We start from the raw sequence: 24521 nt of genomic DNA, 5'->3' as shown, positions 1-24521 counted from the left end.
TGTGCTGGGTCTGGGAGATAGCAGAGATACAAGTCAAGATCAGGAGCATCTTCTCCTTGGGGATAGGGGACTATCAGTAGATTGATTCGAGGTTATCAATTCTAGGTCCCATTTCATGTAGGAATATCCTCTATAAAGAGAGTCCTTGTCAATAGTACAGTTAGTGTTGTGTGAACATTTTTAGAGGTAAGAAGAGCACCATTACATGCCCAGTAGACACCCTCCTCGACCTTTACTTTGTACACCTGTTAGTATTCTGCAGAAGATTCCTAGAACTGGGATTATTGAGTCAAAGTAGGCACAATGTACAAATGTCAACAACAGTGAACGGGTTGTATGTATGGGTCTCTGTAGATATTATAATGACTTACACAAAAATTCAAGTATAGGACTCAAGCAAAGAAAAAAAAAACACCCAGTTCAAACAAGGAGACGATTTCTTAATAGCTAAGGATCCCTCACAGTGAGTCAATCTCCTTTGATCTGTGTTGTGTAAAAGCAATATTGTGCGTGAGACTAGAGTGGCTACAATCTAAAGGATCTCTGGAACTGAGGCTGGTGGTACACTCTGGAAAGCATCAGGAACCCTTCTAACTTGGCAAGGCCCTGGGGAATGAACCACTCAGGGCTGGACTTTGTCACATAGACTGCATTTCCCTGGGGAACTGACAGCACTGGGGACTTTGTAAGACCCATGCAGACTTACTGATTTGTTCAGTAACAGGCATGTTCACAGCTGGAATGGTCCAGGGACTTTGGTAACCTTCTGTTTGTAGCCTGAGAGTCAACAGGCATTTTCTGTAGATGACCAAAAGACATACTTCATGAGATGCAATCTGGAAGGCTCTGAAGTCTTTGCAACTTGCAGTTCTGGCCATTCAAAGCATGTTCTCATAGCCTGTGATGGGACATGATGTTCATGGCCAAGGTTTGGATACTTTTTTTTTTTCCCCTGATGTAGATAAAGGTGCTTGCAAACACACACCCTTGAATGGACCACATGCTCCTTCCTTGTCCAGCTGCTGAAGTTTGTTTTATTGAGCATGTTCACTGGGCAGCTGACCATTGTGAATGTTGCAGTGATTCACTACTCTTGACTACTATCTATTTTAACAAGGTCTGCTTTTCAGTTTTATCATCTTGAGAGAGTCTGAAATACTTTACCATGCCACGGTTGCAGTTTCTGCTCTCTTGCTGTGATAAAATACCTTGACCACAAGCAGTATCTGCGAGAAAGGTTTATTTGTTTTACAATTCCAGGTTGCAGCCCACCATTGAGAGAAGATGAGTCAGGAACTTGAAGTCAGGTCTGTTTGTTTATTCCATACGGTACATTCATGCAGTTCTTTGGTTTCTCTTTACAGCATTTGGTACTGTAAAATCTCCAGATAAGCCCTGTTTCCTTCATCCAATTGTATCTTTGTTATTCTCTCTTTCAGTTCCTCTCTGTCCCCCTTTCCCATATCTACTTGTCAATGGATTCTGGAACAGAAAGAACTCAGCACAGTGATTTGGTACATAGTTGTTGAAGAACCATTATAATTGGCTGTTTACAATCCTTCTTGTTTTGGGAGCAACTCTGAGTCTAAGCCCGGGGTCACTTATCTCTGTCAGTCCCCAAGGTGGAGTGGAGGTATGGTGGCATCTGCTTTCACTCACAGTACCCTGGAGGCTGAGGCACAAGGACTGTCACGTGTTCAAGACACATACAGACTCTTTGTCAAAAGGTAAAGGCGTGGAGACCTCCTCTAAGGCGACCTGGAGCCTGACATAAACTTGGCTCAAACTTGCTTCTTGAAAAAGTCAACAGTGAGAACAGACACGGCAAAGGAGGGGTGAAGGTGACAAGAGAAGATCTGAGAAAGCCTGCCAGAAGGAAGCAAGACCGACCAACTGCACAGAGAGACCATCTTAACTACTAACCAGACCCCGCCCCCGGCCCCGCCCCCGGCCCCGCCCCCGGCCCCGCCCCCCGGCCCCGCCCCAGCTCCTCACGTGACGCAGGGGCAGAGGGCAAGCGGCCGAAAAAACTCAAGACTCTCGCGAGGCGCTGGGGCGCACGTCATCCGTTAGCAGATGGCCCCGCCCCTTGGCCCCGCCCCCTCCCGGCCTCGCTCTCACCCGGAGCCCCGCCCCCGCCGCCGGCGCGTGACGTGACGTGACGGGCGCCGTGCGTGGCGACGCAGGGACGGCCCCGCGGCGCGGCGTCGGAGGCGGAAGTGGCGCGGCCGTCGCTCTTGGGCTCTCACTGCCGGCTCCGGGTGCTGTGAGCAGCCTCCCGCCAGCCAGCCAGCCAGCCAGCCAGCCAGCCGCCGAGTCCCCTGCCCTCGCTGTCCCTCCATGTGCCCAGGCGCCGCCGCTCCGCCTCGGGCCGCCACTCACCCCGGGGTCTATGGAAGTGATGGAAGGACCCCTCAACCTTGTGAGTGGTCGCGGGCAGAGGGGGAACCCGGATCTTCAGGGGGAACCGCGAGCTGGGCGGTCGGGGGGGACCTCGACCCCCGGTGCCCAGGCCGCTCCCGCGGGGCCCGTCGCTTCTGCCCTGCTGGGACCGCGTCCCGGCGCCACGTAGCCGCCTGCAGGCCGCGGGGCAAAGTCGGGGTGTCCGGGCCGCACCTCCCTCACCCCCCATCTCCAGGCTGCCCTCCCAGCTGCGCCAACCGAGGCTCCCCTTGGAAACAGCTGGATAGGAACCACAGTCCCCTCCCCGCAGCCCAGTCTCCTTGCTTTAGGTCTCTTGAAAGTATTGGAGGTGTTCGCTTTCTCAGAAAAAGTACAGGGACCCCGGTCCTTATTGTTTTAGGCAAAAAAAGCAAAAAAAAAAAAAAAAAAACAAAAAAAAACCCAAAACTAAACAAAACAAAACAAACAAACAAAAGACCTCTCCCAGACAATTCCCTCCTCTCCCCAAACCGCTCGCTGGTTTTTTTTTTTTTTTTCTTTTCTTCCCAGAGTGGTCACCGGGCATCTTTGGGTTTCCTGGGAAAAGTTCACGTAATTTAGATGCAGACGTCTGATCTCTTAGCGTTGCAGACTAGAGCTTTGAAGTCCCAAGTTTGTAGGTGGTTTTTTGATGTGGTGGTGGTGGTGGTGGGGTTGCGAACAAGACCGCGGAGGATTGATTTCTCCCTTTGGAACTCGGCCCTGCTGGCTTGGAAGAGCCTGGTTCGTGCTGTGCAGAAAAGCCAGAGCCTGTGGTTTGAGAGTATAGATTTCTGGAGCCAGAAATCTGCTTGGATTTGAACTCTGGCTTAGTCACCTAATAGCTTCGGGACCTTGAGCAAAAAATTTTTCACCTCGTTTCCTTTTTCAGGTTTCTTGTGAGGATTAAAGATGCACACAGATAATAGGCACGTAGAACTGTGCTTTCTAGATAGGACGTTGGAGGATTTAGCCACTCTTATAATGAGACCATAAAGCCCTTGACATTTCACTTAATGAGATTTGGATTTGAGCTTGACCAGAGAGTGATCACCTCGCTGGAGCCAGGTTAGCAGCTCCGAGGAGCCTATCCCAGAGTTACAAAGTTAGGCCCTGCATCCATTTCTAAGTTGTTTACACCTAAGGACGATTGGACTAGATGGGTGAGTTTTTGAAAGCCAGGGGAACATCTTGCACCTCTTGTTTTTAAGAGAACTCGCGTGGTCAATGCAGTTTGCAGTGAAGCGTGCATGGCTCGGTGCTGAAACGCCACAGGAATATTATTAGTTGTAGCCAGCTGTTTACAAAGTGCTTCAAAGTTCAAGTGTCCTTGCAGAGCCATCACTGGTTCAGTTCCAGGTAGTTTCACTTTATTTGGCAGCAGGGTGTAGCATGACCCTAGTAGCTAACTACTCAACCAGTGTGTTGTGGCTTATGACAGGGCTGAAACTGGGTTTCAGTGGGAGGTGGAACACCAAGTGCTCAGTCTAGGAAAAATTAGGTAAATGATGGCAGCAGAGCTTTTATTTTATCTGCTGTTCGCTTGAGCCTTGCAAGCTTCCAGCTCACTCTGTTGCCTAGGCTGGTCTTAAGCACTGGATCATCCTCCTTTGTAAATGCTGGGATTCCAGGCCCATGCCTCCATGCCCTGGTGAGTTGTTTTTGGTTGGTTGGTTGGTTTTTTTTTGGGGGGGGGGTTGTTGTTGTTGTTAAATAGGTAAATTAGACTAGCACAATTTCATTATCCAGTCTTAAAATTTATGTGTCAAACTTCAGAAATGTGGCAGCTTGAATTTTTAAGCCGTTTGAGATTTTGGAGATGTCTGACATCCAGCCTAGCCGTTTGCTGGACATTTCCTTGCATGAAAAGTATTGCAAAGTAGCAGGGGTAAGCCTCTGTTAGAGACTGTATGTGTGTGTTTCACATGTGTGGAAATCAGAGCAACTTGCGAGTGTCAGCTCTTCACAGTGTGGGTTTGGGGATTGAACTCAGGTAACCAAGTTGGTGTTGAGTGTCTTTATCCCCTGAGCCTTAGCCTTAAAGTTTTGAAGATTGTCTCTCTGTCTATCTGTCTCTCTCTCTCTCTTTGGTTGTCAGTGAGTTTTACTGTTAGGATCATGGCAGGGCTAATTTCTTCACAATGAATTTTTAGGACATGGAAGAGACTAGTTTGAATTAGTACTACATTTTAGTATATAGCTATTACAGATGTGCTAGCTCTCCTAATTTTCAGAGTTGGTCAAAAGAAATTTTATTTCTTTTGAAGGAAAAATAGTCTTTCAATTCTGGATAAATTTGTTCTAGCAAGTTTTCTCCTGTGTGTTATTTGCTTATTTGAGGAAGGGTCATAGGACTAGGCCACAGCTCAGGCTAGCGTCAAACGTGTGATTCTCCTGTCTCAGTTTCCTCGGCCTGTGATGACAAGCCTGCACCACCACACGCACCTTGTTCGTTTTTAATATGGAAAGATTGTAACTTATAAAATCACTTAGTGTGTGTTAGGAATTTTTTTCCATGCATTAAATTTTGGCATTCAGCTGGTAGCAAATGGTCATCAGAACTGGCATGAGATAATTTCCAGTGCTGCCAACTTGGGTAGTGATGTCAGATCTCAGTGTGCATGACTGTTGTTCATGCTTCGCGTGCTGTGGCTGCTGCAGGCAGTGCCCATGTCACTGCACAGCTGCACGTGTTTGTGTTTATTGTTGTTTTGCTTTTTATGTGTCCATCCTTCAGTCACTCCTGCATTCTCTCTGTTCAGGCTTATGAGTGTGGGGAGTGTCTGCTGGAAACCCGCACTTCCTTCTGGAGTGCTTAGTTCTTACTTACCTGAAGGGGTTAATGCTTTCAGGCGTCTCATACAAGGAAAAAATTATTCCTGTCATGGGCTAAGGAATGGCCAGCACTTATGTAGCTGAAGTCTTTGTAACTTCTTATGCCAGGCATATTAGAATTAGAATCTTTAAAGAAAAAAGAGGCTATTTTAATCCCTTTGTGTTACCCCAAAAATAACCTAAAGAAAATAAATCCTGTGACATAGGCAGGGTTGGACTTGTGGTGGGGGTGGGGATTGGTGGTAATGGAGTGCTAATTTATAGCCAACAATTAGTAAATGGTAGGGCTTCATTATTTCTCTTGTTTATCTTGCCTCAGTAGCTAGATGAGTACATTCTACCAATGTAATAGATTATGACATTGAAATGCAGAATAAGTTGAGATAGTGGGGTTTGAAAGCTAGAATCTAAAATAAATCATTGAGCTTTGTGTTAGGGCATTATTTACTCATCTGCTTTACCTGTGATCTGCACTGAGAAGCCCTTACAGATTGATAAGTCAGTTCTGTGTGTAATACTGCCAAGCTTGCTATATTATGGAATATATCTTGGGTTTCTGCAGAAACATGGGCCCCTCACATTTCACACTAAATAAAGCCAAACTATAACTTTTTGCTATATGAGGTCCTGTAATACTTACTCTTGGATGGTTTAAAGTGTGTGTGTGTGTGTGTGTGTGTTTTGCCTTCATGTATGTTTGAACACCACATATGTGCCTGGTGCCTTTGGGCCAAAAGAGGTCATTAGGTCCCTGGGAAGTGGAGTTTCAGACCTTAGTGAGCCACCATGTGGGTGCTGGAAATCAAACTTAGGTCCTCTGGAAGAGCAGCCTGTGCTCTTTCTGTTTAGCTGTCTCTCTAGCCTCTGGATTTTTTAATACTATCAGAATTCATCAAGTTGATTTCATAACCTGTTATAAGAATCCTGTACTAGATTCTCACTGTCTACACAGTAGGTGATGACAGTTTTGGAAAAACAAGAACAAGCTCATCTAGAAACTGACAGGAGGAAGAAGCCTATAGACAAAGGAAGTTGGTCTTCAGAGTTGAAATGAGGTCCTTAAGTTCACTGGAGCACTTACCTCTGGTTTAATTGTTCTGCTGATTAAGCAGTTGCCTTGTGCACGTACGTGTTTGGAAATACTGCTTGATACCTGTCTAGTGACTGGGAGAGGGGCATAAAGATATACCATTTCTCCTTTGCTCCCAGTTGAAGACCATACCTGTCAGGAATACAGTAGCTATCCTCTGCCTTCTTTCTAATATTTGGAATGGTGTTTTCTTCTTAATATAGCACTTCGTCCAGGTTGGAAATTAATAAATTGGAAGATACAGAAGATACTCTAATTTATAACCTTGGAGGTTTTTTGTTTTGTTTTGTTTTGAGACAAGATTTCTCTGTGTCCTGGAACTTGCGATGTAGACCAGGCTGGCCTCCAACTGACAGAGCTCTGCCCCTGAGTGTGCTGGCACTACAGGCAGGCACCACTGTGCTGAGAAAGATAGCCCTGAATTTGCATTTTTAAAGCAGCCTGAAGAAGCAAAAAATTCTTGAGAGTAAATTCATTCACTTAGTAACCAATTGTAGTTTCTAGGATTTTGGCCTTAGATAATGGAAGCACACTTCTATTAGCTTAAGTCCAAAGAGATATTGCCCAAAGAAAGGGGCAGGAAGAGCAGTGTACAACGTCCACGAGCCTGTGGGGTCTGGAACTCAGGAGTAGGATTCCTTGGATAGGCTTTGGACTGTTCCACTGCCTTCAGGCCTGTGTTTCTGCCTGGCCACTCAGAATGCCTTGTAGTTAAAACCATTTCAAGTTGTATTGCTGTATTTCTTTCTGAATCCAGGTTTGAAAATCCAGGGCTTGGGATTCTTTTTAAAGTGTCCAGAAAGCCAGACAGTATAAGAATGTGGCCCTTGCCATAGGAATCACAGTTGCTGAGGAAAAGCAGTGTACAGAACGAGGTAGACTGTGTTTTGATTTTCTAGTTTTTACTTTGAATTTCTAAAGAAGCATATTCATGGATTTATTTTAATGGCTGTAATCGTACCAATAATAGAATTTAAACAGATCAGTTTTTAAGTGGGAATCCTAAAGAGTCCTTAAAAAAATAACAATAACTATCAAAATAGGTTTCTATAGTATTGTTTTCCTTTTTATTACCATTTGTTTGTCTAGACAGGGTCTCATGTAGCTCAGGCTGGTCTCAAATTCATTATGTAGCTAGGGATGATTTTGAATTCTTCATCCTTCACCACTTCTCATGGACTACAATTACAGGCAATTACTACAATTGCCTGGCAAACATGGAGCTGGCCTCTAACTTGTGATCCTGCTTCAGCCTCCTTAGGGTTGGGATTAGAAGTGTGAGCCATCATCTGGGACGTCTTGGATAGCACTTTATCCTTGCTCCTTGTTTCTGATCTTCCTTCCTTCTTTCCTTCCTTCCTTCCTTCCTCCTCCTCATTTCTTTTCTTCTTCTTTCTCTCCTCCTCCTTCCTCTTCTTTCTTTTTTTCTTTCTTTTTTTTTTGAGACAGAGTTTCTCTGTAGACCCCTGACTGTCCTGGAACTCTGTAGAACAGCCTGACCTCCAACTCAGAGATTCTCCTGCCTCTGCCTCCCAAGTGTTGGGATTAAAAGTGTACACCATCATGCCTGGCTTGTCCTTGATTCTTTCTTAAGATGTGTCCATGAGCCTCAGCCACAGCCTCACCTCAGCAGATTTGCAAACCCTACTGCAAAACTAACTGCAGGCTGAAAATCTTCATTTTAACCAGATGCCCAAATGGTTTGAATTCTCTTTACAACTCCTAAACAGTGACCTGGTTCAGATTTATTACTGAGTAAGTGAACAACTTAGCTGGGCTAGAGTGAGAGTCAGAACTTGATCCTAGAGCACCTTGGCTCTTGTAGGGTTGGGTCTGCTGTACTGCCTTGTTAGGAGGTGCTGTGGGGTTTCACATAAGTTTTCTTTTGTGAAAGAAAAGCTGTGGACTTTTTAATTTTTTTAGAGCTCAAAAAAAGGCAAAGGCACCTGCATGTGATACCCTCATTCACTCTTCTGTTTCTGCTTCCTACCTAAGACTTGTTAATTGAATACCACTGTTGATTGCAGATCATCTGCCAGCTTTCATAGTTTATACAATCTTCTCAAAGATGTGCCCTTTCATCTGGGAGCTGGGCACATTTGTACTCCCAGTATGTAGGAGGAGGTAGAGGCAAGAGAACCAGGATTTCAAGGCCAGACATAGAATCCTATCTCAAAAATCTGATCCATCCCACTCCAGATGTTTTACCTGGATACTAGAAACTATTTAGGTGCTCAGAACATACTTTTTGCTCAGTCCAAGCCTCCATGGTTAAAATTAATCTATTATTTTAAGCCTCTCTTCATAAGTTGAGATTTAGGGGAAACTTTGCATAATTGCTATTTGAAGAATAAAAGCTCTCTGGAACAATGGGAAGGGATGATCTTGCCTTTAAAAACAGTTTGTTTCTTCTTTATAAAAATAGAAGTAGGGAATACAAGCAGAAGTGCCCTTTTCTGTTTCTGTCTTCACCTTTGCTTTGTGTTGAGTATCACTCAACAGACAAGCCCAGCGTGTATCTGTAATGTCAGTTGCAAAAGTGATTTCTATGAAACAGTTATGGTACATTTCATGAAAAGCCATCAAGATAAGTAAGTCCTTTTACACCTGACAGAATAGATTAATGTTTTCACTTAAAAAAATATATAAACCAAAACCCAAACCCATAGAATTTATCATTCTAATCATTTTTATGGGCATAGTTCAATAAGGTTAAATATATTCATGTTGTTGTGAGATGCCCCTTCCTTTTTAAGACTAAATAGATTCCCTTGAGCAGACATACTCTCCTTGATTTGTCTATTCCTCTGGTTACCATGTGGAAAGGTCATGGTCACGACAGAACCCGGTATTAGTTTCAGAGCTTTATTAGGAGGAAGAGGAGTGTGTGTGTGTGTGTGGGGGGGGGGGGTTTACAAGAGAACCAAGCCTGGGAAGGAGCACATGCAGAGAGAGAGAGAGAGAGAGAGAGAGGGAGGGAGGGAGGGAGGGAGGGAGGGAGAGGGAGAGAGAGAGAGAGGGAGAGAGAGAGAGAGAGAGAGAGAGAGAGAGAGAGAGAGGTGGGGTCTACCTTCGGCTTTTTAAGGGTTCCCAGTGAACATGCACAGGCCGGCTTATGGAGCTACACCACACATGCGCTGCTTGTGTGACCACACAGCGTGCACTAATGACGTAAGATGCAAGACCCTTTGCTTGACTCCTAAACTGGGCATGTGCGGTCATGCACCTGGAGTAAGGGCAGAATTCTAACAGTCCCATTTTGGTTATTGTGAATAATGCTGTTGTGAACAAGAGTTATCAGTACTGTCCTCTCCTCTCCTCCCCTCCCCTCCCGTCTCTTCCCTCCCCCCCCCCTCTTCTTTTCTTTTATTGCTTCCACCCTTTAAGTGCTAAGATTAAGGCTGTGAGACATTTTTGTTCTCCGTTGCTATGGTAAACTCCAGGAATGTGGTGGTTTGAATAAGAATGCCCCAATAGACTCAAATATTTGCACAGAAGGGTTAGGAGGTGTGGCCTTGTTGGAGGAGGTGTGGCCTTGTTGGAGGAGGTGTGGCCTTGTTGGAGGAGGTGTGGCCTTGTTGGAGGAGGTGTGGCCTTGTTGGAGGAGGTGTGGCCTTGTTGGAGGAGGTGTGGCCTTCTTGGAGGAGGTGTGGCCTTCTTGGAGGAGGTGTCTCTGGGGGATGTCTTTGATATTTCAAAAGCCCACTCCAGGCCCAGTCTCTGCCTGCTGCCTGTGAATCAGGATGTAAAGTTCTCAACTACTGGCCCAACACCATGATTGTTGCTTCCCCATTGTGATGATCGTAGACTAACCCTTGAAAACTAAGCAAGTCTGAGGTGCTTCCTATTCTAAGAGTTGCCCTGGTCATGATGTCTCACTGCAGCCGTAGAATAGTCACTAAGACAGTGGCCAAAATCAATGGAGGGAAGAAAGTTTATGATTTAACAGCTTGTAGTCCATCATCCAGGGAAGCCAGGGCAGTGACTCAGAGCAGGAACTGAAGCAGAACCCATGGAAGCATGCCCCTTACTTGGTTGCTCCTCATGGCTTGCTCAGCCCTGCTTTCTTAACCCCAGACCAACTGCCCAGGGGTGGCCCTGCCCATTGTGTGCTGGGCCCTTACACATCAGTCATTATAGGCTTGCCTACAGGCCATTCTGATGAGGGCATGGTCTCAATTGAGGTTCCTTTTTCCCAGATAACCTAAGCTTGTGTTAAGTTGATTTAAAAACAATTAACCACCACATCCACCATGCACATGCTTGCATGCATGTCTTTTTGTTTGAGAAAAGGTCCCCACTCTGGCATTGAACTCACCTCTCTTCCCTTACTCTAATCACAGGTATGCACCTGCCCCAGTGCATTTGTTTTTTAAATTTTTTTGTTTTTAAAGAAGCTCTGCTAAGCCATCTGTAGGCTTATTAAGGGAAAATCCATGCTTCTTAGGAACTTTGTCCCACTGCCTGTGCCTGATGGTTCTCCCTCCTATCTATATAGTATAGTCTTATATAAGTTACTGGTGTCTTACGTAAGATTAAGTAAGAGAAGGAAACAGGTCGGCAAAGGTATAAGTGAAATAATATGTATTCATGCTCTGTTGTTGTTGCTGTTGTTTGTTGTAGTTTGTGATCTATTTATTATGTACACAGTGCTCTGTCTGCATGTATGCTGGTAGGCCAGAGAGGCCAGATCTCATTACAGATGGTTGTGAGCCACCATGTGGCTGCTGGGAATTGAACCTGGGGCCCGTGGAAGAACAGCCAGTGCTCTTAACCGCTGAGCCATCTCTGCAGCCTGTAGTTTGTGATCTAACAGCCTCATAAGTACTAGCCAGGTGCTCTGTCCTGAGCAATGTATATCTCCACCTTTGGAGGATTCATTCATTCATTCATTCACTCTCTCACTCACTCACTCACTAATTTATTTATTGCCATTCTGGGAATTGAACTGAAAGCCTTGCCATGCTAGATAGATGTTTTACCACTGATGAGCCTTCTAGCCTTTGGTCTTTTATGATATAGTCTTGCTGCATTGATCAGGCTAACCTGAGCTAGCTAGATGACTTTGTTCCTCCTGAGAGCCAGCATTACAGGGGTGTGGCTCTGTGGCTGGAGGCTTTGGGAAACTTTAAGTATCCATGTAAGGACAGCACTGTTTAATCCATATACCTCTACAGTAGGTATATCTAAGCCCTTTGATTTTTAGATCCTCTTGAGTTTGCCTTTTTTATGAATTGTACATGAAGAAATATTAATATTAAATGTTAATATCAGAATCCTTCAACTGCATATTTTTTTAAAAATTTAAGGCAAGTAGTTTTTTAATGTTTAAAGGGAAGAATAAACAGCTATAAGAGAAGTTTGAGTTTTTCATGATATGTTTCCTGGTTAAAGTCTTTAGGCTATACAGACTATTGAAAGTACAAAATGTTTCTTTGAAACGTCTAGTTAAATATCAAGAAAGTGCATGTTTTGAGTAATACCCGGGATTGTAACTCTTTTGGTTACTCTGAGCAGTGGAAGAATAGAGGTCATTTAGCAGTTATAACCGATAACTGGAGAGGGTTATGGGTAGAGAGGAGTTGCCAGTTCCTATCAGATGAATGGTTCTAGGCTTGGCTCCTTGCATAGCACTGTTTGTTGTTTGTATGTTTTTCAAGACAGGGTTTCTCTGTGTAACAACCCTGGTCCTGGAACTCACTCTGTAGACCAGGCTGGCCTCGAACTCACAGAGATCCACCTGCCTCTGCCTCCCCTGTGCTGGGATTAAAAGTATGCGCCACCACCACCCAGCTAAAAGATTGTTTTTTTAAAAGTCTTGTTTTATAATTTGGAGTAACACAGAATGTTTGTCTTCTAGGCTCACCAACAGAGCCGACGAGCAGACCGTTTATTAGCTGCTGGGAAATACGAAGAGGCGATTTCTTGTCACAAAAAAGCTACAGGTATTTTTCTTAAGAAATACTCGCTAGAGCTGTTGGCAGACTGAGGCCAGGAGTATGCCATGATTTGGAGGCCAGCTTAGACTGCCAAGTGACATCCTGTCACAAAACGAAAGGAACAAGAATGCTTTGTTATTGGTAGTTATCATTTAGCTCTGATGTGTGTGTGTGTGTGTGTGTGTGTGTGTGTGCAGTATACACATATACTGTATCTACTGCTAAATGCCATTTGGTTATTGGCTTTCTGGGACTGGAGATGGAGCTTAGTGTAAGCATTCACTTAGCATTCATTAGTTTCTTATCAGAGACCCAAATTTCTGAGTTAGCTTCCTCATAATAGATCTGAGTGCCCTGTTTTCCAGAGCTTGTGTCTCATCGACAATGGGTGGAATGGTCATGTCTGTTCTAGAACAAGGTCTGCTAGGAAGCACTTTTCCTTCCCTTCTGACAAGAGCAGAGTTCTTTCCTGCAGCGAAAAAAAAAATGTTATTTTACTGTTGGAATCCAAAGTCACAGTGGGTACTGCTTTAGATAAATCTTCGGTATGTTGTGCCTGTAAGTAATTGTCGAGAGAGAATATTTTTTTTATTCCAGATCTTACTTATCTAGCTCTTGATATCCTAGTACTCATGTAGCCTAGGTTACTTCCCAAACTTGAGCACTCCTCCTGCCTCAGCCTCCTGAAGTGCTTGGATCAAAGGTACGTACCAGTCACACCCAGCTGACAACAATTTAAATTAGTTGTTAGTGAGTGGCTCACACCTATAATCCTCACACTTTGGTGAGAGGTGGGAACTTCACACAGATTGACCCCAGCTACGACTTTACAGCCCGTCTTTCCTAGAACCACCAACAACAACTAGGCATCTCAGAAATATTTTGAGTATTTTTATGTTTGGTTTAGTTTTCTACAACATGAAACTAGTGGTCTTAAATCTCTCCTCAGCCAAATTATTAACCAAATGGTTGATTTGTAGTACCTCCCATGATAGACCGTGTTTAAGAAAACCATGATGTGGATGGGAGCCCTGGTTCATTAACCTTAGTGAATTCGGTTTCCTGTGTATGTCATAGGCTAAAGTGGAGTGGATCATCGCATGTTGTACACTAAGTGCAAGATATTCTGAAGAACATGAAGGAGAGGAAAAAAATCATCCCTAAGATCTTTTGTCTTTGAAGACTTGAACAACTATGTGAGACTAGGCAATGTAGCTCAGGAGTTGGGAAGGGAAAGAAAATATCAAAATATATGAAAAAAACTTAAGTAAAAATTTTTTAAAGATAATCCTTTCATAGATTTCAGTATTAGATTATCAAAGTGAGGAAACCAGGTTTTCATCTTTTCAATTTTAAAACAATATTTATTTTATATTTTTGTGGATGTGGAGGCCTGTTTGTTTGTGTGTGCTACATTTGTGCAGGTGCTCATGGAGGTGAGAGGACATTGGATCCCCTAGAATTGGAGTAACAACCCTACATGGGTGCTGGGAACCAAATCTGGGTCCTTTTAAAGAGCAGTAGTGCTCTTAATGGCCCAGCCGTCTCCTGCCTCTTTTCCTTTAAAATAACTTTTTTTTTTTTTTTCCTTTTTCTTCTTGTCCCAGATCTAAGACTTTATTGTGGGAAATCTCTAAAGTGGTAGTGTGGTCCTTGCTGAATTCTTTGCACTTTTGGATTATCCATAGGGGTGTGTGTGTGTGTGTGTGTGTGTGTGTGTGTGTGTGTGTGTTTCAGGGCTCTGCCAAGGTCAGCATTTCCAGTTGTTTTAAACTTGATTTTGTGAAAGCTATTCTAATTGTTAAGTTGGTGGTTTAAAGCAAAATGTAGTTCAGAGGAGACAGCGTATACAGACAATCTGAGAGAGATATCACAAGAAAATTCCGTAGTGTATCCAAGCAATAGCAGAGCACTGGATAGAATGTCACAACAGGTTTGCAAATAGATGAACAAAAGGGAAAGAAATAGAATGCACCTTGACAGACGTATAACAAGAGTAAAGGGCCAGAAAAAATTGAAGAGTGTATAAGCCTGGCCAGTATGGCTGGAGCAAAGATGATAGTTCATTTTTTTCCTGGAGAAAAAACATCTAATTTGAATCTCAAGGTTGCTAGAACCTAGCAGACAGGAAATTTTAAGTCGTGAAATTAAAAACAATCTCTAAAGTATTTGGATTAAGACCAGATAGCAGTGTTGTAACGTCTCAAAGGGAAATAGTGCAAAGATCAGAGGTTCCAAAGTGTACAGTGAGCCAGAGCTTGATCCACTATTAGTAATACTTGTTATTTTATTCTGATTGTTCCAGAAAGACTATAAAATACCTTACAGAGGAACATAGAGCAGAATGCAGAAGCTAAAAACAAGTAGATGAGGAAAGCCATGAAAAGCTAAAACGGGAAAGGACTGTAAGTGTAATTTATAATGAATTTTGAGTTCCTGAGTATTGTAGAACTTGCTCGTGGTTTTGTATTAGTCAGAGTTACATCTTTGTCTGAACTCTCCTGAGCCTGGACATTAGTCTCTGCATTCTGGTCAGCATTCTGGTTGCTGTGTTCTCACCAAAACTGCCCACTAAGCTCCCCACAGCCTTTGAAGCTGCCTTCTGTAGCCTCCCTTCTCCACAGTTCCAGACTTGTAGATTAGTGCCAATGACCTCTGAAGAATACCATCAGGCAGAGTCACACAGTGACTCCACTTTTGGGCTCTAGTTTTGTGGGTTAAGTTTCCATCATTGTGACAGAAATATCTGAGAAAAGTGAACTTTATTTTATTTTGTGTGTGTGCCGGTGGGGGTACACGTATGCTATAGTACATGTTTGGAGGGTAGAGGACAACTTTTGGGAGTGGGATTCAAGGTTAAACTCAGGTGTCAGGCTTGTGTTACAAGTGCCTTCAGCTACTGTGCCCTCTTGACAGTTCTAGAAAGTCAGCTTTGACAAGGAAAGACATGAGCAGGTAATGTGCTTGCCACCCAGCCTGGTGGCTTGAGTTTCGGCCCTGGCACCTACCCAGTGGAAGGAGAGCCAGTTCTCATAAGTTGTCCTCTCACCTCCACACGTGTGCCATGCATGGCTGTGAAGCCTTTGGCACCAGAGTTTGGGGACATTCAAGATCTACCACAGACCTGTGAATGCCAGCACTCAGGAAGCTGAGTCAGGAATTCGGTTGAGTGTGAGGCAGCCTGGGCTGCATCATGAGACTAAGTTTTCTAAAAAATTATTTTTATTTAAAATAAATAAATTTTATTTATTCATTTTATGGGTGTTTTGCTTGCATATATACATTTGCACACAGTGTTTCTCCCTGTTGCCCAAGGAGGCCAAAAGAGGGTGTTGAGTCCCCTGAGACTGGAGTTACAGTTGAAAGCCAGCGTGTATATGGCTGGGAATCAAACCCGAATTCTCTGAGTGAACAGCCTGTGCTCTTAACCACTGAGCCATCTCTTCAGCCCCTGAGACCCTACCTCCAAATCATGTCAGCTTTCTCTTAGCACAAAGAGAAAATGTAAGGATTTGAGCGTTGCCTAAAGGCTCAACAGATTGTCGCCCAGAATTTGATCAAGGTCAAAGAGAAGTTTGTCTTCATAAATCATATTATTCTGTCCTCAATAACTTGCATAGTATGTATTATCATATTGTGTGTATGTGTATATATATATATATATGTATATATATATGTGTGTGTATATATTCACACACACACACTATATATATATATATATAAAATCATAGTCTAAGGGGGTTTTTTGGTGTTTAGACAGTTTGTGTAGCTTATGCTAGTTTTGAACTTGGGATCCTCCTGTGTCAACCTCTGAAATGCTGGAATTGCCTTGTGCCACAATGTCTGGCTTAGGGCCTTTAAGTACCTAATTAGTGGTTGGCTGTTGATACAGTGTTGGTATAGTTCAGAAACAATTGATAAAAATAGTTCTCAAAGAGACCATAATGATATAGTACAGATATTCAAATGGACACTCATGAATATCTATTGATATTTTTGTTGAGCATGAGGCCTCAGTAAAACTTAACTTTGTTTCTCTATAAAATTTTTTTCTAATTAAATCTTAAGTTCCTTCATCATGAAATCTGCACATTTTCTTGTTCTGCTTATTGGGCCCAGGTTTGTGCTAGGCAAAGCACTCTGCCATGGCTAGGTCCCCAGCCCCACCAACTTTAGAGGTTTTAAAGCCTCCAATAGTTAAGATGGGCTAGGGAATATTTCTTCACCAGGGACACTCTTTGGGGAGAAGTTAATACTGTTTTCAAATTTGCCTTTTTAGCACAGTTACGTAGAACAAGTTCTGTATTGTGAACAGTAAACACTTCCGTTAATAGCCTATAAATTATAAAGATGCTCATATATTAATTTTTTTTTTTTAACCAGCTTATCTCTCTGAAGCCATGAAGTTGACACAGTCTGAGCAGGTGAGACATGCTAATTGTATTTGCAGACATGTTGGGGGGGGGGGGCTGAAGAGATGGCCGAGTACAGTTCCCAGCCCTTGTGCCAGGCAGTTGACAAACACGGTCAGTGCTGGGGTCTGCTGCTCTCTTCAGGCCTTCCTAGGTGCTGCATAAGTACACCTCCTTCCTCCTCCATTAGCAAAACAAACAAGCAAAAATCTTTGGTTTTCTTTCTCTTTTTGCCTTCTGTTTTCACTGTATAGTCCTTTCTGGCCTGAAGTACACTATGCAGAGCCTTGAAATCTGAGATTCATTAACCTCTGTCTGCCCAGTGCTGGGATTAAAGATATGTTCTACCATGCCCAGCTGAAAAATAAAATATTTTTTTTAAAGATAGGTTTTCTTGTGGGGATTTGAATTGTGTAAAACCTAAAAGTTTTGAGTGTACCTTTCTCAAAACACTGAAAAATATGCAGTATTTTAGGAAGGAAGTTAAAACTATATGAGCCACCATTGGCGTTTCAGCCATGCTTTCCTGTTTCCTCTTGTTATTTACAGGCCTCAGATGTTTTCTTTACAGCCCATGAGGAGCTTTCCTAACGCTCCACTGACTTTTGACACTGGCTCACAGTGCGGGAGCAGGAATGACCCAGAGGAACCAGATGGACAACACTTTGCTTGTCAGAGGCAATTTAAATATGAATAATTATCCGGGTGGTGGCGCACATCTTTAATCCCAACATTCAGGAGGCAGAGGCAGGTGGATCTCTGAGTTTGAGGCCAGCCCGGGCTATAGAGCAAATTCCAGGACAGGCTCCAAAGCTACACAGAGAAATCCTGTCTCCAAAAAACAAAACAAAACAAAAAAAAAACACAACAACAACAAAAAAAAAATCTGAGTAATTTATTTGTTTCTTGAATACCTGGTCTTTGATATCTGTTTTAAGATGACTTTGTATTGTCTTAACGGGTTTGGGGAAGGCCTGTGCCTAAGTCTTGAAAATACCTTCATTCTGGGGCTGGAGACCTTCAAAGCACTGGCTGTGGTTCCATCACCCACGTGGCAGTTTGGAGTTAACAGAGGAGGCCCAGAGTGCTGAATGTACATTATTTACTTGGGCATAGCCACGACAGAGGCCAGAGCTTCAGACTCATGGCAAGTTGGCAAAACCTTTCCCCATATGGGTCCATCTGGCAAAGCCGCCTTCTTCTGGTCCAGTATGAAGGTTGGTGTGTGCAAAACTAGCTGCTACAGCATTGTCCCCTGCTCTTTACAGCTTGAGACCCCTCTTCCGCCTCCGGAGAGCAACCAGCCGCTGCCCTGTGCTGTACTTTAACAAACACGCTGAGGTTCCAGGTGCAGCGGTAGTAGACGTGGCTCCAGACGTTTTTCTGGACACGTGTCTGCCTGTCCCTTCTTCATTGGCTTGCCACTCTAGTCAGGGTTCCATGTGGCTCACGGCAGGGCATCTATTGCCTCTGGTAACCTCCAAGTACATCTACTCATGCATGTACACAGAATTCAGTAATTCTTGAAAAATCTTTATCCAAAGTGTTCACCTTTTTTCAGTGGCCTAGGGTCAAGCCTAGGTCTTTGTTTGTGTTGTTTTTCGAGACAGGGTTTCTCTGTGTAGCTTTGTGCCTGTCCTGGAACTCACTCTGTAGACCAGGCTGGCCTTGAACTCATAGAGATCTGCCTGCCTCTGCCTCCCAAGTGCTGGGATTAAAGGCGTGCGCCGCCACTACTCGACCTAGGTCTTTGTACATGCTAGCGAACATTATTGCAGTGAGTTACACCCCTAGCTATAAAGATGATTTCTTGACTATATAATGATGGGTGCCTAAGAGAGTTGGTGACTGAACTAAGAGCATATAGTTCCTGTAAGCTGTAGCATGGGCAGGGTGAAAACACTTTGCTCACACTGAGCCAAACTACAGCTGATAGTGTAGACCTTGTGATGGCTGTCATACGGTGTGCAGCAAGCTTTCCAAATACCCTGTGGATTGGAAGACCACAGATGAAGGGGACCGTAGGGAAACATGACACTTGGAGCATAGTCCACTGAGACCGCCTGTGGCATGGTTGTTCTCTGTGGGTCAGGAAGCAGAACACTGGCTGTGAATCTCAAGGCCCACCACAGGCAAGCCACTCCATAGACCACACTCCTAAAGATTCCACAACCACTCAAGCAAGTGTTGAGGCACATGAGGCTGGGAGCTTTCTAATGTTAAGTTCTGTACACTGACCTTTTCTTCTGCTTCCTAGGCTCACTTATCACTGGAACTGCAGCGGGACAGCCACATGAAACAGCTTCTCCTCATCCAGGAGAGGTGGAAGAGGGCAAAGCGGGAGGAGCGCTTGAAAGCGCAGCATAGCACAGACAGGGACGGCACTCTCCACCTGCAGGCATCTCACAAGCCCTCTGAGGACATGGAGGGTCAGAACCCTCTTCTCTCTCAGACATACATCCCTTCCACAGAGAGGCGCCTCCCTGAGGTTCAAGGGGTCCTTGACAGGGATCCAGACACACTGCTGTACTTACTTCAGCAAAAGAATGAGCCAACAGAACCGTGTATTGGAAGCAAAGCCCCAAAAGATGATAAAACAATTATAGAGGAGCAGGCAACCAAAATTGCAGATTTGAAGAGGCATGTGGAATTTCTTGTGGCTGAAAATGAAAGATTAAGGAAAGAAAATAAACAACTAAAGGCTGAGAAGGCCAGACTTGTGAAAGGTCCGACAGAGAAGGAGCTGGACGTTGATGCCGACTTTGTAGAGAAGTCGGAGCTGTGGAGCTTGCCACCGCACTCGGAAGCTGCCACAGCCTCTTCAACCTGGCAGAAGTTTGCCTCAAACACTGGGAAAGCCAAGGACATTCCAATCCCCAATCTTCCTCCTCTGGATTTCCCTTCTCCAGAACTTCCTCTTATGGAGCTCTCTGAGGACATTCTGAAAGGATTCATGAATGATTAAAATGGAAAGCCATTGGAGAAGCTGGTGACACAGATAATCCAGAAAAGAATACAAAGGGAAAGAAAGTCATGCCCCAGGGGACCCCAGAAATGCTCCTTCATTTGGTATACTGTAGGAGAAGAGGCGGTGCCAGGACCTGGGAAAGTCACTGTGAAACATCACTTTATCTTACGACTGAAGCTCATGATTCCTCTTGGCAGACACTGAACTCTTGGATGGAGGTTCGCTTTCTTATGATACAAACCAAATGGCTACCTGGAATAATTTTTCAAACAGTTATTTTTCTTATCTTCAGGGTTAAATGTATAAAAGTATGTCATGTGTAATCTATAATGCCATAAATGATAATGCAAAAGCTAAATATGGTGGCCTGAGAGGCTCACTTGTATTGGAACATGCTTTCTATCATGCATTGACTGTATGCATTTTATGCACATGTTGTTTGTTGAGATACGGTGTGTAAGATACACCCTTCCAGATGGAACTATATGTGCCACAGTTTGCACTACTCATAATATAATGATAACCTCAAGACTATCAGGAGAAATATTTAAATTTCCATTTTATGAAGAAAGGAACCAAATTATTAGTTATGCTTTTAAAAAAATTACCAGTTTACATAATTAATCAGGGTGCATTTTAAGTTCTAACTTTGTGTTATATGATGCATCATTTGTAAATCCTGAGGAACTCTCCTTTGTTCTCAATGATGCATGTGTGAAAGTAATGCTAGTTAGCAGTATTTGATTGTAAGAAATCAATAAAGTCATTGTGTTTCATACCCTTGTTGAATGTGGCTGGTGGCTAACGAACAAGTCACTCAGTGGCTTCTCCCTGTGTTCCTGCCTTTTCTTACCACAAAGCCCAGCTATGAAGTAAACAGTCCATGCTGGTTTCAGACTTGGGAGCCCAGCCTCCTCTTTACAATGAGCTTTATTACAATGAGCTTTATAGATGGGTGTGGTTCAGTGCAGAGAGCTTGCCTAGCACCAGAGAAAGCTTGGTTTTGAATGAGGTACTTACCGCCACTTCTCCTGCTCTTCCTTCCCATCCTGCTTTGCTGTTTTCTTAGACTTTGTGTGTTTGTGTGTGTGTGTGTTGTTGAAGCTCTGTGCACATTGTGTAGTATGCTTGTGTAGCCTGGTTCTCTGCTGGAGCCTGTGCTCCAAGTCTGTGTGTTAGAGAGGTATGTCACTCTTAATCCCTCTACCTCCTGGGTTTCATTTTTATCAAATGGGTTTTGTTCACCTGACTATTCTAGCAAAGGAACCCAAACTGTGCCAAAGGACTAACCTCCAATTGGTGAGCAGAAGTGAAACCTGGGTCTTGGCCCAAGGTGGACACTCGTGGGCTTCACATACAGGTAAGTCTCAGAACTGAAGGAAACTGAAGGACATCTGATTGACTAGCCTCTTACCAGAAAACGAGTTGAGTTTAGAACCCATAGCAATTGGTGTCAAAAGTAAGGTACTGGATGAAGAGAAAAACCAGGTGACACATACATACTCAGATGTCTGGTGAAAGAAATGTTGATTCTTCCCAGAGAGCATCAAGTGTGTGCATGCCCTGTGCAAACAGAAGCCAACATCAGTGTCTTCCTCAGCCTCCCTCCTCGTCTTTTGAGCCTGGACCTCTGACTGAAGCTGGAGCTCCCTGGATCAGCTAGCTTGGCTGGCCCTGAGCTCTGGAGCACTTCTGTCTGCTCCCCACAGCACTGCGCTGCCATGCCTGACTTTACTCACGTGCTCCCTCTTGCACGTGGAGACTTCCAGACTGATGGTGGCCCTTTGTAGGTAGTTGCTAACAGTTGAGTCCTTAAGTTGAATGTCACTAGGTAGAGTGAGACACAGTGTGGGGCCATCTAAACCTTCAGGACTAGAGGTTACTGAATCATTCTAGAGCAGTAGTTACTGGTGGGAATATTAAGGCCACTCCACATAGTTAAAAGGGAGGTTTATTTTGTGGGGTAGCTTACAAGTAAAGGGATAGGTTACAGGGTCCGGGGAAGGTGTAGTTCAGTCCAGCGGTGTTCTCTGGGGAATTCTGCTCTGTCTACCTCCAGCTTCCAGGATCCAGGAACCAAGAGAGCATGCACATTAGGATCTCTTGTCTTAAGGGCTCCTGTCTTGGCCCCACCTCATAGGCGTGACAGTTACTGGAAGCCTCAATGGGATAGTATTTCCAGGACAAAGCTGGAACAGCTACCCACTACAAGTTGTTCTCAACCTTCCTAAGGCTGTGACCTCATGTTTGGTATCTGCCACCCATGTTGCTACTTCAGAAGTGTAATTTTGCTACTGTTATGAATAGTAATGTAAATGATGTGCGGTCTCTAAAGGGGTTGCAACCTACAGGTTGAGAACCAATGTTCTAGATGGTTCGGGGTGAAATATGATCACTTTGTCATAATTCCTGTCAGTTTAATAAGTGATTTCAGGAAGTAGCTACTAGGGGATGTTTCAGTCCTTCCCTTTAGAAACCACTGATAACCAACAGTGCCATCTGGTGGACAGTGACAGTGAGAAACTAGTCTTGTGTCTTCCAGCACGCTATGTACAGAAGGAAGGGTCTGACTGAGGTCTTGGCAATCTTGGGATGGGACTCAAGACCTTGTATGCTATGTGAGCTCTCTGCCACTGACTGCTTTTCTACTCTAGAGCAGATAGGGAAACCCAATTTTAAAAGTAAAAGAAACGGGGGCTGGTGAGATGGCTCAGTGGGTAAAGGCATTAATCCCAGCCTGACAAATGCTCTGTTTCTCAGGACCCATAAGATAGAACCAGTTTATACAAATTGTCCTCTGACCCCCCCACCCCCCCACCCCGCACAAATAAGGACTTTTTAAAGAAATGTGTAAGCACCATTAGGCACTGAAGACTTGTCCCCTTTGACTTGACTTTTGTTTATGCACATGGGTATTTTGCCTGCATATGTCTGCGAACCATTTGTGTGCCTGGTGCCCATAGAAGCCAGAAGAGGGTGATGGATCCCCTGGAACTGGAGTTATAAAAGGTGAACCGCCATGTGGGTGCTGCAAAGTAAACCCAGGGTCTTCTGGTAAACAAAAAACAAAAACAGTATTTTGTTCGTTTTTTTTTGAGACAGGGTTTCTTTCTGTGTGTAGTCCTGGCTGTCCTGGAACTCACTCTGTATACTGGGTTAGCCTCAACTCAGAGCCACCTGCCTCTCTGCCTCTGGAGATAGGACTAAAGGTATGCAACACCACTGCAGCCTCAGTTGAATCTCAAGGTGGCTGGGGGGTCGGGTGTGTGTGTGTGAGACCTTTCATTCAAATACAAGGTCCAGGGATAGCAAGATGGTTCAGTGGGTAGGGGTGTTTGCTGCCACAACTCATGATTCTAGTTAGATTCCTGTAACTCATGGTGGAAGGAGAAAACCAGCACCTACCACTTCCCCCGACTTCCACATGTCCCATGTGCACGTACACACAGTCAATGAAGAAAGGACAGAGGGAGTGGCGGTAGACACGTCCTAAGTTGCAGCTTTGACCTTCACACAGTAGCCTCCATTGGTCCCAGGACTGAACTTTTATTGAGACAAAACACACACAAAAAGCAAACTTCTAGTTCTTCGCTGCATCTAGGATGGCTTGTGAAAGATGAATGATTTCTTTTTTTGGGGTGTGGGAGTCAAACCACAGTCTTGTGCATACTAGGTCAGTGCCTACCACGAGTCACACCACACAACTCAATGAGATTGACAGAACGGCTGAAGTCAGCTGTGAAAACCTCCTTTGCCAAGACTGGAAATTGAACTTTCTACAGCTAGTAACTCGGTGTCAGTTTTCATTTCAAGTCTCCTAAGGGTGTGGGATCTATGTTGGTAGGGTACATGCCCTAAACCTAATAGAGTGGTACAAGCATACATCCTCAGCACTCACACTAGGGCCATAGAAGCAGAAAAATCAGGGTCAGCCTCGTCAGCACAGGGAATTTGAAGCCAGTCTGGACTAAGAAAGTATCTCAAACAATAAAGACTGGGAGCCAGAGTACTCTGAATACAATTCGCTTCACTCAGGTGGCTTCAAGGGACACTTACCTAATTGTGTAATCATCAATGTCCTGACTTTTGCAAATTAGTCAACTTCTGAATCTACAAGATGAGCAACACGCATGGCTTTGTATCCTGTCTGGCCTGCTATACCCCAGTGCATAATGGACTGAATAACTATAGAATGATAGCTGACTTGCATTGCTTCCCTCCTTCATAGCAGGCTGCATCCCTGCATATCGTATACATTCAAATATTTAAGAGTTCTCCCCCCCAGATCTTAACTAGGCACTTCAGCCTGTATTTCATGAGCCAAAAGGAGAACATACGGACAAAGGGTGTTTCAATCTCAGGATATACACAGCAAAGAAATGGACATGTACATTCGTTGGTCAAGAAGCAGCACCCATGTGGAGGAGGGCTAAGGGCAATGACTGCCATATGTATGCAGGTTCGCTTTCATAAAAGCCTCCTGACCTTGTTGGTCCTATTCTACACATTTAGTTCATTCCTTTTCTCTTTTGAAGATATTTGTGTGGTGAGGGTATGTGCACATGTGCAAGCATACCCATGTTTGCCAAGGCCAGAAAAGGACAAGAGGTGTCCTCCTTTACTGCTCTGTGATATTCCTTTGAGGAAGGGTTGCTACCTGAACATGGAACATGTTTATTTTTAAGACTTCTTTTGTGTCTATGTGTATATGCAGGTACACAGAATCCAGAATAGAGTGTAAGATCCCCTGAGCTAGAGTTATAGGTAGTTGTGAGCCATCTATGTGGATCCTGGGAACCCAATTTGGATCCTCTGCAAGAGCAGTATGTGCTCTTAACGTTTGAGCCATCTCCCCA

At 44.1% G+C, this 24521-nt stretch overlaps 1 protein-coding gene across 3 annotated transcripts; it reads left to right on the top strand.

The window, feature by feature from the left end:
- The first annotated feature begins 2168 nt into the window (after nt 1–2168).
- On the top strand, nt 2169–20441 carry Nrbf2 (nuclear receptor binding factor 2). 3 transcript variants are annotated; one of them, XM_036168494.1, is made up of 4 exons: nt 2169–2422; nt 12207–12291; nt 16669–16709; nt 18955–20441. In XM_036168494.1, exons 1-4 carry the CDS (start codon nt 2393–2395, stop codon nt 19660–19662), a joined length of 864 nt encoding a protein of 287 aa, XP_036024387.1. In that variant the 5' UTR covers nt 2169–2392; the 3' UTR covers nt 19663–20441. The 3 variants fall into 3 exon arrangements, with proteins under 3 accessions (XP_036024387.1, XP_036024389.1, XP_036024388.1); XM_036168495.1 differs by lacking the exon at nt 2169–2422 and adding an exon at nt 14591–14690 and having other exon boundaries at nt 12229–12291; XM_036168496.1 differs by lacking the exon at nt 12207–12291.
- The last annotated feature ends 4080 nt before the right edge of the window (nt 20442–24521 follow it).

The sequence above is a fragment of the Onychomys torridus genome, chromosome 18 (assembly GCF_903995425.1).
Source record: "Onychomys torridus chromosome 18, mOncTor1.1, whole genome shotgun sequence".
NCBI classification, from domain to species: Eukaryota; Metazoa; Chordata; class Mammalia; order Rodentia; family Cricetidae; genus Onychomys; species Onychomys torridus.
The sequence above is the reverse complement of the archived record's forward strand: the minus strand, read 5'-3'. Positions and strand labels throughout refer to the sequence as shown.

Bases quoted from the DNA above. Each gene is read 5' to 3' on its own strand.
- Nrbf2 (XM_036168494.1), top strand. From the start codon at position 2,393: ATGGAAGTGATGGAAGGACCCCTCAACCTT. The intron at 2,423-12,206 runs GTGAGTGGTCGC...TTTGTCTTCTAG, and splicing joins TGGAAGGACCCCTCAACCTT to GCTCACCAACAGAGCCGACG. The intron at 12,292-16,668 runs GTATTTTTCTTA...TTTTTTAACCAG, and splicing joins TTGTCACAAAAAAGCTACAG to CTTATCTCTCTGAAGCCATG.